Source organism: Oncorhynchus nerka, linkage group LG7, assembly GCF_034236695.1.
Source record: "Oncorhynchus nerka isolate Pitt River linkage group LG7, Oner_Uvic_2.0, whole genome shotgun sequence".
Lineage (NCBI taxonomy): Eukaryota > Metazoa > Chordata > Actinopteri > Salmoniformes > Salmonidae > Oncorhynchus > Oncorhynchus nerka.
The window spans coordinates 4,599,845-4,612,694 of NC_088402.1; the positions used below are offsets into that span (position 1 = coordinate 4,599,845).

Consider the following 12,850-nt stretch of genomic DNA (forward strand, 5'->3'; position numbering starts at 1 on the left):
GAGGACACTCTCATTGACCTCACAGAGGAGAGGAGGACACTCATCGACCTCACAGAGGAGGACACTCATCGACCTCACAGAGGAGGACACTCATCGACCTCACAGAGGAGGACACTCATCGACCTCACAGAGGAGGACACTCATCGACCTCACAGAGGAGGACACTCATCGACCTCACAGAGGAGAGGAGGACACTCATCGACCTCACGGAGGAGAGGAGGACACTCATCGACCTCACGGAGGAGAGGAGGACACTCATCGACATCACGGAGGAGAGGAGGACACTCATCGACCTGACAGAGACGAGGAGGACACTGATGGACCTCACACAGGAGGACACTCATTGACCTCACACAGGAGGACACTCATCGACCTCACACAGGAGGACACTCATCGACCTCACAAAGGAGAGGAGGGCACTCATCGACCTCACAGAGGAGGACACTCATCGGCCTCACAGAGGAGGACACTCAACGACCTCACAGAGGAGGACACTCACCGACCTCACAGAGGTGGACACTCATCGACCTCACAAAGGAGAGGAGGGCACTCATCGACCTCAAAGAGGAGAGGAGGACACTCACCGACCTCACAGAGGAGAGGAGGACACTCATCGACCTCAAAGAGGAGGACACTCACCGACCTCACAGAGGAGGACACTCATCGACCTCACAGAGGAGGACACTCATCGACCTCACAGAGGAGGACACTCATCGACCTCACAGAGGAGGACACTCATCGACCTCACAGAGGAGGACACTCATCGGCCTCACAGAGGAGGACACTCACCGACCTCACAGAGGAGAGGAGGAAACTCATCGACCTCACAAGGGAGGACACTCATCGACCTCTCAGAGGAGGACACTCATCGACCTCACAGAGGAGGACACTCATCGACCTCACAGAGGAGGACACTCATCGACCTCACAGAGGAGGACACTCATCGGCCTCACAGAGGAGGACACTCATCGGCCTCACAGAGGAGGACACTCCACGACCTCACAGAGGAGGACACTCCACGACCTCACAGAGGAGGAGAGGATGACGGTGGAATCGAGGAAAGGCCTGGCTTTCACCCAATTGAGATGTTTCCTCCGTCTCTCACTTTATTTTTGGAGAAAGAAAAATATAAAAACATCATTCTGTAGTTTTATCAGAGCTATGAGCAAATTATTCCCAGATCATTTCTCGTTAGAAAGAGGGAGAGAGAGAGAAAGAAAGAGAAACAGAGTGAGAGAGAGAGAGTGAGAGAGAGAGAGAAAGCGTGTGAGAGAGAGAGAGAGAGAGAGAGAGAGAGAGAGAGAGAGAGAGAGAGTAGTCATTGAGCCTTGAAGGCCCTGGATATAAAGATGACTAAAGAAATGGATTTCTCTGGATCAGAGCCTCCTTTGTGAGAGATAAGTCATGCAAGCGTTGCAAAAGGGGGCATTTCCAAATATAATGCTTGGTTTATATGGTAATGTAACATAATTATGGAAATGCCAGATAGTAGATTTCAATTTGCCGCTCGTTCACTGAATCACAATATAAAGTTGAGCACCTTTGTGCCGTGACTTTGTAGATTAAGGTTGGGTTTTTCCCTTTCTGTTTTCCTGGGTTGGGATGTGGGAGGTATAGACAGGAGGGGGAGGTTTCTGTTTTCTGGGGTTGGGAGGTGGGAGGTATAGACAGGAGGGGAGGTTTCTGTTTTCTGGGGTTGGGAGGTGGGAGGTATAGACAGGAGGGGGAGGTTTCTGTTTTCCTGGGTTGAGAGTTGGGAGGTATTAACAGGAGGGGAGGTTTCTGTTTTCCTGGGTTGGGAGGTGGGAGGTATTAACAGGAGGGGAGGTTTCTGTTTTCTGGGGTTGGGAGTTGGGAGGTATAGACAGGAGAGGGAGGTTTCTGTTTTCCTGGGTTGGGAGGTGGGAGGTATTAACAGGAGGGGAGGTTTCTGTTTTCTGGGGTTGGGAGGTGGGAGGTATAGACAGGAGGGGGAGGTTTCTGTTTTCTGGGGTTGGGAGGTGGGAGGTATAGACAGGAGGAAGAGATTATTGTATGAATACAGACAGCCTTTATGACGCAGACAGAGGGAGGGAGAACTCCTAACATAGTTTAAATACAGGTTTATACCCGGGGCAGTTTTACAGAGTCTTGGGGCTTATTATTATATAACTTGGTTCATGAGATAGCTATGAGTAAGTTATAGGTTTACATCCAAGATCAGTCAACAGTGAAATGTTACCGATGTTATGTAAGTTTCATCAAAAGAACAAATCCTAAACTTATCATTTTGCATTTATCCTGTACTGTATTTACCACAGCAGCTCTAGCAGAACATTGATGAACTGACTTGTTGGAAAGGTGACATCCTATGTGTCAGTTTGAATGTCACTGAGCTCGTCAGTAAGGCTATTCTACTGCCAATGTTTGTCTATGGAGATTGCATGGGGGTGTATTGGAGTTTATATACCTGTCAGCGACGGATGAGGCTGAAATAGCCAAATCCACTAATTTGAAGTGGTGTCCACAGACTTTTGATCTATAATATACTTTGTATTCTCAAAGAGATAGTTCACTTGAAAACTGAAGTTTAATCAGACGTTTTCAGGCTAATGATTTAGCAAGAAGTTATCTATCGTGATTAGGGTTGCATAGGGTCGGAAACTTTCCGCTAAATTTCCCTGTAAATCAACTTTTTTTGTGGTATAGACAAGGCAATTCTAGGTGTTGTGGCAAATTTTGGCTAAACTATCCCCAATTCAATGGAATTGCAACCCTCTGCATGCACAGTGCATTCTGCCATCACATGTACAACTGATTCTCAAGATCTTGCACACTAATGAGATGCTATTGAGCCCACAATGCTACACTGTCTGTTTTGATTACGATACTGGTGGGGTGAACATATTTTATATTACATTATTTTTTGTTAATTAACTAGTAAATAGTAGCCTACAGCAAAGTGTGTTTAAATCATTTCTAACTTGTTAACAAATTTTGCTAGGTTGTTTTTGCTACCATGTGGGTTTTAGCTTGCTTGAGCCTGCTAACTGAGGAGTGTTAATTCACCTGTTTCCATACATGTTTCATTTAAAAACATGTATCCTACAAAGGAGTTGTTTAAACTAATTGCTTAACTATTTATCTGCACATGGTATTTATTTTTCTTATTTTTTTTAAACTCATTTTTTTCTAATCTTTACAGGAAAATGCCATGGGCACTATGTGATGTGTGGAGACATTTCACTGCAGCTAATGTAGAAGGAAAAGCGGTGTACATTTGCAAATAATGTGCCAAATCATATGTGAAGAATGCAACAAAGATGCAGAATCATCTGGCCAAGTGCATAAAGTTCCCTCAGCGCTCACGACAAGCATCCTCTGACAAAAGTCCCTCTACTTCTATTTGAAGTGAAAATGATAAATCAGACACCTTATCGATAGCAACAGCTCATGGTCCTTCCGGAATCAGAAGTTTTTTTGACTCAATGGAGGAACAGAGTCTGATAAATGCTGATGAATGTCTTGCTCGAGCTGTGTATGCAACTGGTTCACCTCTGGTGCTCACAGGCAATGTGTATTAGAAGAGATTTCTGAAAGTTCTTTGCCCAGCATACACCCCTCCAACCAGACATGCTTTATCTACTAATTTGCTGGATGCAGAGTTCAAGTGAAGGTCAAGAAAATCATAGAGAAAGCAGAGGGTATTGCAATCATCTCTGATGAGTGGTCGAATGTTCGTGGTCAATGAATAATTGACTACATCATCTCCACACCTCAACTAGTATTCTACATGAGCACAGACACAAGAGACAACAGACACACCGGTCTCTACATTGCAGATGAGCTGAAGGCAGTCATCAATGACCTTGGACCACAGGCTGCTTGGTCTAAAGTGGAGGAGTCCCACCCTCACATCACACCCAATGGCTGTGCTGCTCATGCATTGAATCTGCTCCTCAAGGACATCATGGCACTGAAAACAATGGATACACTCTACAAGAGAGCCAATGGAAATTGTTAGGTATGTGAAGGGTCATCAAGTTATAGCAGCAATCTACCTCACCAAGCAAAGTGAGAAGAATAAGAGTACCCCATTGAAGCTGCCCAGCAACACCCGTTGGTGTGGTGTTGTCATCATGCTCGACAGTCTCCTGGAGTGGAAGGAGTATCTCTAAGGATTGGCCATATCACAGTCTGCTGATAGCCCCATCAAGAGGATCCTCCTGGATGATGTATTTTGGGAGAAAGAGGTGAGCAGCCTGAAACTCCTGAAACCTATAGCAGTAGCCATTGCACAGATTGAGGGAGACAATGCCATCCAGTCTGATGTTCAGACTCTGCTTGCAGATGTAAGAGAAGAAATCCGTACTGCCCTGCCCACTTCACTGTTGCTCCAAGCAGAGGAAACTGCAGTTCTGAAATACATCAAAAAGTGTGAAGACTTCTGCCTGAAGCCAATACACACCACAGCGTACATGTTGGACAGCAAGTATGCTGGCAAGAGCTTCCTGTCTGGTGCTGAGATCAACAAGGTCTATGGTGCCATCACTACCGTGTCTCGCCACCTTGGCCTGGATGAGGGCAAGGTTCTTGGCAGTCTGGCAAAGTACACGTCCAAGCAAGGGCTTTGGGATGGAGATGCAATATGGCCGTCGTGCCAACATATCTCATCAGCCACCTGGTGAAAGGGACTTTGCGGATTTGAGGCTCTTTCTCCTGTTTCCTCCATCATCCTCCAAATCCCACCAACGTCAGCCGCCTCAGAGCGCAATTGGTCCTTGTTTGGGAAAACACACACCAAAGCACGCAACGGGCTGACCAATACAAGGGTTGAAGTATTGGTGGCCACCCGGGAAAATGTGAAATGTGCCATCCTCAACCAGGTTGGAAAGTGACAGTGAAGATGAGGCCTCAGAGTCTGATGTACAAGAGGAAGACAACCAAAGCTTTAGTTTCTAGACTATCATTTTACAGATGTGTGTTGAAAACGTTTTTGGGGAGATGCGATGGATCATTGGGGATCATTCAATATTCCCTTTATTTTGTTGTTCACTGAAATCATCCCATGTGAGGAGTCAAGTCATTTAAGTAAAGTTCAATTCGTAACTAAATAAATATTTTATTTCTATTGGAAGGATTTAATCATTTGTAATATTGTCTACTTATGATAAGGTAAAATGTTTATGTTTCTGTCTTCATATATGATATGATAAATACGGTATATATATATATATATATCCAATGTAAAAAACATCTACATTTATATGGTATTAATATTCATATGCATATATTTGCATATTTATTTTTATATATATTTCCGTTAATTCCCATATATTCCCACTAATTCCCAAAGAAAGTTTCCACCTCTGAATATTTCCCAAAATGTGCAGCCCTAGTCGTGATCCAGCTAGGATAGATGCCTGAAGGTAGCCTAGTCGTGATCCAGCTAGGATAGATGCCTGAAGGTAGCCTAGTCGTGATCCAGCTAGGATAGATGCCTGAATCCCAATCAAATGGGAAGTATCCTGTGAAATTCAGAACATTAGATGAAACGGGGAAAACAAAAACTTGGTTCATGCATCCAAAAGTTAGTGTAACCTCCTGAGTCTCTTATCCTGGTACTTAAACCTGAAGCCATGTCCTGAGTCTCTTACCCTGGTACTCAAACCTTAAGCCATGTCTTGAGTCTCTTATCCTGGTACTCAAACCTGAAGCCCTGTCCTGAGTCTCTTACCCTGGTACTCAAACCTTAAGCCATGTCCTGAGTCTCTTATCCTGGTACTCAAACCTGAAGCCATGTCCTGAGTCTCTTACCCTGGTACTCAAACCTTAAGCCATGTCCTGAGCCTCTTACCCTGGTGCTCAAACCTGAAGCCATGTCCTGAGTCTCTTACCCTGGTACTCAAACCTTAAGCCATGTACTGAGTCTCTTACCCTGGTACTCAAATCTTAAGCCATGTCTTGAGTCTCTTATCCTGGTACTCAAACCTTAAGCCATGTCCTGAGTCTCTTATCCTGGTACTCAAACCTGAAGCCATGTCCTGAGTCTCTTACCCTGGTACTCAAACCTTAAGCCATGTCTTGAGTCTCTTACCCTGGTACTCAAACCTGAAGCCATGTCCTGAGCCTCTTACCATGGTGCTCAAACCTGAAGCCATGTCCTGGGTCTCTTACGTTACAGTCTCCATACAGTCTCAATACAGTGCCACTGACACGGCCCGCAACCAAAACATGCGGACTCTCCTTCACTGCAGCCGACGTGAGGAAAACATTTAAACGTGTCAACCCTCGCAAGGCTGCAGGCCCAGACGGCATCCCCAGCCGCGCCCTCAGAGCACGCGCAAACCAGCTGGCTGGTGTGTTTACGGACATATTCAATCAATCCCTATCCCAGTCTGTTGTTCCCACATGCTTCAAGAGGGCCACCATTGTTCCTGTTCCCAAGAAAGCTAAGGTAACTGAGCTAAACGACTACCGCCCCGTAGCACTCACTTCCGTCATCATGAAGTGCTTTGAGAGACTAGTCAAGGACCATATCACCTCCACCCTACCTGACACCCTAGACCCACTCCAATTTGCTTACCGCCCAAATAGGTCCACAGACGATGCAATCTCAACCACACTGCACACTGCCCTAACCCATCTGGACAAGAGGAATACCTATGTGAGAATACTGTTCATCGACTACAGCTCAGCATTTAATACCATAGTGCCCTCCAAGCTCGTCATCAAGCTCGAGACCCTAGGTCTTGACCCCGCCCTGTGCAACTGGGTACTGGACTTCCTGATGGGCCGCCCCCAGGTGGTGAGGGTAGGCAACAACATCTCCACCCCGCTGATCCTCAACACTGGGGCCCCACAAGGGTGCGTTCTGAGCCCTCTCCTGTACTCCCTGTTCACCCACGACTGCGTGGCCATGCACGCCTCCAACTCAATCATCAAGGTTGCGGACGACACAACAATGGTAGGCTTGATTACCAACAACGACGAGACGGCCTACAGGGAGGAGGTGAGGGCCCTCGGAGTGTGGTGTCAGGAAAATAACCTCACACTAAAAGTCAACAAAACTAAGGAGATGATTGTGGACTTCAGGAAACAGCAGAGGGAGCACCCCCCTATCCACATCGATCGAACAGTAGTGGAGAGGGTAGTAAGTTTTAAGTTCCTCGGCGTACACATCACAGACAAACTGAATTGGTCCACCCACACAGACAGCATCGTGAAGAAGGCGCAGCAGCGCCTCTTGAACCTCAGGAGGCTGAAGAAATTTGGCTTATCACCAAAAGCACTCACAAACTTCTACAAATGCACAATCGAGAGCATCCTGTCGGGCTGTATCACCGCCTGGTACGGCAACTGCTCCGCCCACACCGTAAGGCTCTCCAGAGGGTAGTGAGGTCTGCACAACGCATCACCAGGGACAAACTACCTGCCCTCCAGCACACCTACACCACCCGATGTCACAGGAAGGCCATAAAGATCATCAAGGACAACAACCACCCGAGCCACTGCCTGTTCACCTCGCTATCATCCAGAAGGCGAGGTCAGTACAGGTGCATCAAAGCTGGGACCGAGAGACTGAAAAACAGCGTCTATCTCATGGCCATCAGACTGTTAAACAGCCACCACTAACATTGAGTGGCTGCTGCCAACACACTGACTCAACTCCAGCCACTTTAATAATGGGAATTGATGGGAAATGATGTAAAATATATCACTAGCCACTTTAAACAATGCTACCTAATATAATGTTTACATACCCTACATTATTCATCTCATATGTATACGTATATACTGTACTCTATATCATCTACTGCATCTTTATGTAATACATGTATCACTAGCCAGTTTAACTATGCCACTTTGTTTACATACTCATCTCATATGTATATACTGTACTCAATAACATCTACTGTATCTTGCCTATGCTGCTCTGTACCATCACTCATTCATATATCTTTATGTACATATTCTTTATCCCCTTACACTTGTGTCTATAAGGTAGTAGTTTTGGAATTGTTAGCTAGATTACTTGTTGGTTATTACTGCATTGTCGGAACTAGAAGCACAAGCATTTCGCTACACTCGCATTAACATCTGCTAACCATGTGTATGTGACAAATAAAATTTGATTTGATTTGAATTTGATTTGACATGAAGCCATGTCTTGAGTCTCTTACCCTGGTACTCAAACCTGAAGCCTGGCTTGTTCTGGGAGTGGTCGCTATGGAAATACACTGTGGTCTCATGGGAGGTGGTGAGCAGGGAGGGCGGGACATCCTGTCCACTGAATCGACCAATCACAGTGCTGGTGTCCAGCGGGCCGTTCCTGATCTCCAGAAAGTCATGGTTAGCCTCGGTGGAGAAGTTGAGGAACTGGACATGGGCTCCTGGGGGTGATGGAATACATGATTAAGAGACAGTAGGAAATACAATCCACAGAGAGACAAACAACTCTTGTAACACCTCACTGGACAAAAACTGGTTGAATTAACGTTGTTCCCATGTCATTTCAACAAAAACATATATCAACGTGAAGATGTTGAATCAATGTGGAAAACTGATTGGATTTGAAAAAAAAGTCATCGACATTGTTGTCTTGTTTTTAACCCAACGTTAACCTACGTTGTCTTGTTTTTAACCCGACGTTAACCTACGTTGTCTCGTTTTTACTCAAACGTTAACCTACGTTGTCTTGTTTTTACTCAAACGTTAACCTACGTTGTCTTGTTTTTACTCAAACGTTAACCTACGTTGTCTTGTTTTTAACCCGACGTTCACCTACGTTGTCTTGTTTTTAACCCGACGTTAACCTACGTCGTCTTGTTTTTAACCCGACGTTAACCTACGTCGTCTTGTTTTTAACCCGACGTTAACCTACGTCGTCTTGTTTTTAACCCGACGTTAACCTACGTTGTCTTGTTTTTAACCCGACGTTAACCTGCGTTGTCTTGTTTTTAACCCGACGTTAACCTACGTCGTCTTGTTTTTAACCCGACGTTAACCTACGTTGTCTTGTTTTTAACCCGACGTTAACCTACGTTGTCTTGTTTTTACTCAAACGTTAACCTACGTTGTCTTGTTTTTAACCCAACGTTAACCTACGTTGTCTTGTTTTTAACCCGACGTTAACCTACGTTGTCTTGTTTTTAACCCAACGTTAACCTACGTTGTCTTGTTTTTAACCCAACGTTAACCCAACGTTTGATTTCACATTTGAATTAATGTCAACTCAACCAAATGTAAATGACGCTGAACTTCCGTCCCTGGGACAGGTGTTCCTTCTATGTGGCTCCTGGGGTGGAGATCATACATGGAGATCAGAGATCATACACGGAGATCAGAGATCATACACGGAGATCAGAGATCATACACGGAGATCAGAGATCATACATGGAGATCAGAGATCATGCACGGAGATCAGAGATCATACACGGAGATTAGAGATTATACACGGAGATCAGAGATCATACACGGAGATCAGAGATCATACACGGAGATCAGAGATCATACACGGAGATCAGAGATCATACACGGAGATCAGAGATCATACACGGAGATCAGAGATCATACAAGGAGATCAGAGATCATACATGGAGATCAGAGATCATACACGGAGATCAGAGATCATACACAGAGATCAGAGATCATACACAGAGATCAGAGATCATACACGGAGATCAGAGATCATACACGGAGATCAGAGATCATACACGGAGATCAGAGATCATACACGGAGATCAGAGATCACACACGGAGATCAGAGATCATACATGTAATCCGTTACGTGTATGGGATTACTAAAATACGGTAACTGTAATCCGTTCCGTGTAAGGGATTACTAAAATACGGTAACTGTAATCCGTTACGTGTAAGGGATTACTAAAATACGGTAACTGTAATCCGTTACGTGTAAGGGATTACTAAAATACGGTAACTGTAATCCGTTACGTGTAAGGGATTACTAAAATACGGTAACTGTAATCCGTTACGTGTAAGGGATTACTAAAATACGGTAACTGTAATCTGTTACGTGTAAGGGATTACTAAAATACGGTAACTGAAATCTGTTACGTGTAAGGGATTACTAAAATACGGTAACTGTAATCCATTACGTGTAAGGGATTACTAAAATACGTTAACTGTAATCCGTTACGTGTAAGGGATTACTAAAATACGGTAACTGTAATCCGTTACGTGTAAGGGATTACTAAAATACGGTAACTGTAATCCGTTACGTGTAAGGGATTACTAAAATACGGTAACTGTAATCCGTTACGTGTAAGGGATTACTAAAATACGGTAACTGTAATCCGTTACGTGTAAGGGATTACTAAAATACGGTAACTGTAATCCGTTACGTTACCAGCTAAAATATTGTAATCAGATCCTTTTGAAAAACATGATGATTACTTCAAGGAATTCAAGGAATGGATTTTTGCAATTAAAAAAAAACTATTTGACACTGTTTTCTAAATGACATTCAAATCAGCATTGAAAAAAGTTTAAATTTTGTTCCACCTGAGTGAGTCTGACCACAAGTCAGAGACCACCATGATGACACATCAAATGATGACCACCAATCAGAGACCACTATGACGACAGAGACCACTATGATGACAGAGACCAGTATGACGTCAGAGACCACTATGACGACAGAGACCACTATGACGTCAGAGACCACTATGACGACAGAGACCACTATGACGTCAGAGACCAGTATGATGACAGAGACCACTATGATGTCAGAGACCACTATGATGTCAGAGACCACTATGATGACAGATACCACTATGATGTCAGAGACCACTATGACGACAGAGACCACTATGATGACAGAGACCACTATGATGACAGAGACCACTATGATGTCAGAGACCACTATGATGACAGAGACCACTATGATGTCAGAGACCAGTATGATGACAGAGACCACTATGATGTCAGAGACCACTATGATGTCAGAGACCATTATGATGTCAGAGACCACTATGATGTCAGAGACCACTATGATGTCAGAGACCACTATGATGTCAGAGACCATTATGATGTCAGAGACCACTATGATGTCAGAGACCATTATGATGTCAGAGACCACTATGATGTCAGAGACCACTATGATGTCAGAGACCACTATGATGACAGAGACCACTATGATGTCAGAGACCACTATGATGTCAGAGACCACTATGATGTCAGAGACCACTATGATGACAGAGACCACTATGATGTCAGAGACCACTATGATGTCAGAGACCATTATGATGTCAGAGACCACTATGATGTCAGAGACCACTATGATGTCAGAGACCATTATGATGTCAGAGACCACTATGATGTCAGAGACCACTATGATGTCAGAGACCACTATGATGTCAGAGACCACTATGATGACACACCAAATGTGTTTGATGGATCGTGGGAAAAGAGCAGGAATAGTTTTTTTGGAGGTCACAGTCCATACTATGTCTTCCAATGGTGCGACTGCTGTCGGCATCCAAAGGTAAATCCAAATTTGAATAAACGCTGTGGTGTCGTCTACAGCGATACGGATATCACATAGTGTTAACATCTACATAGGAACATTGGTGTAAATAGCACTGCTGCTCTCTCATTTAGCTATTTGCACTTTTCAGATCGTTGTTGTGGGACGGCCGTTCAGACGTCTAAATGTGTTTTTGAACCCAAAATGAATTCAAGAAGTTTAAGCTGCTAATCAATCGTTGTTTTTGAAACCCGATGGACAGCCAGTGAAAAATGCGCTCTTACAACAGCTGCATAGTGTGGATCCCAGCCTATAGAATAACAGCTGCATAGTGTGGATCCCAGCCTATAGAATAGCTGTATAGTGTGGATCCCAGCCTATAGAATAACAGCTGTATAGTGTGGATCCCAGCCTATAGAATAATAGCTGCATAGTGTGGATCCCAGCCTATAGAATAACAGCTGCATAGTGTGGATCCCAGCCTATAGAATAACAGCTGCATAGTGTGGATCCAAGCCTATAGAATAACAGCTGCATAGTGTGGATCCCAGCCTATAGAATATCTGTATAGTGTGGATCCCAGCCTATAGAATAACAGCTGTATAGTGTGGATCCCAGCCTATAGAATAACAGCTGCATAGTGTGGATCCCAGCCTATAGAACAGCTGTATAGTGTGGATCCCAGCCTATAGAATAACAGCTGTATAGTGTGGATCCCAGCCTATAGAATAACAGCTGTATAGTGTGGATCCCAGCCTATAGAATAACAGCTGCATAGTGTGGATCCCAGCCTATAGAACAGCTGTATAGTGTGGATCCCAGCCTATAGAATAGCTGTATAGTGTGGATCCCAGCCTATAGAATAGCTGTATAGTGTGGATCCCAGCCTATAGAACAGCTGTATAGTGTGGATCCCAGCCTATAGAACAGCTGTATAGTGTGGATCCCAGCCTATAGAATAACAGCTGCATAGTGTTGATCCCAGCCTATAGAATAACAGCTGTATAGTGTAGATCCCAGCCTATAGAATAACAGCTGCATAGTGTGGATCCCAGCCTATAGAATAGCTGCATAGTGTGGATCCCAGCCTATAGAACAGCTGTATAGTGTGGATCCCAGCCTATAGAACAGCTGTATAGTGTGGATCCCAGCCTATAGAACAGCTGTATAGTGTGGATCCCAGCCTATAGAACAGCTGTATAGTGTGGATCCCAGCCTATAGAATAACAGCTGTATAGTGAGGATCCCAGCCTATAGAATAACAGTGGGGCTTGTTTTTGCTCCAATCTAATTCATGCTGATAAACCCCCCCCCCCCCAAAAAAAAACCCATAGGCCTAATGGACACATGATCAAACTCACACACTAATGATAGACTTAAAGG

General features: G+C 44.4%; 1 protein-coding gene across 1 annotated transcript in view; it reads right to left on the reverse strand.

Annotated features, from left to right (window-relative positions):
* csmd2 (CUB and Sushi multiple domains 2) overlaps nucleotides 1-12,850 on the reverse strand; it is a 726,975-nt gene that overhangs the window by 236,432 nt on the left and 477,693 nt on the right. Inside the window, exon 11 of the mRNA XM_065020074.1 lies at nucleotides 8,163-8,372. Coding sequence (XP_064876146.1) covers nucleotides 8,163-8,372 — 210 coding nt within the window. The remainder of the gene's footprint in view (nucleotides 1-8,162; nucleotides 8,373-12,850) is intronic.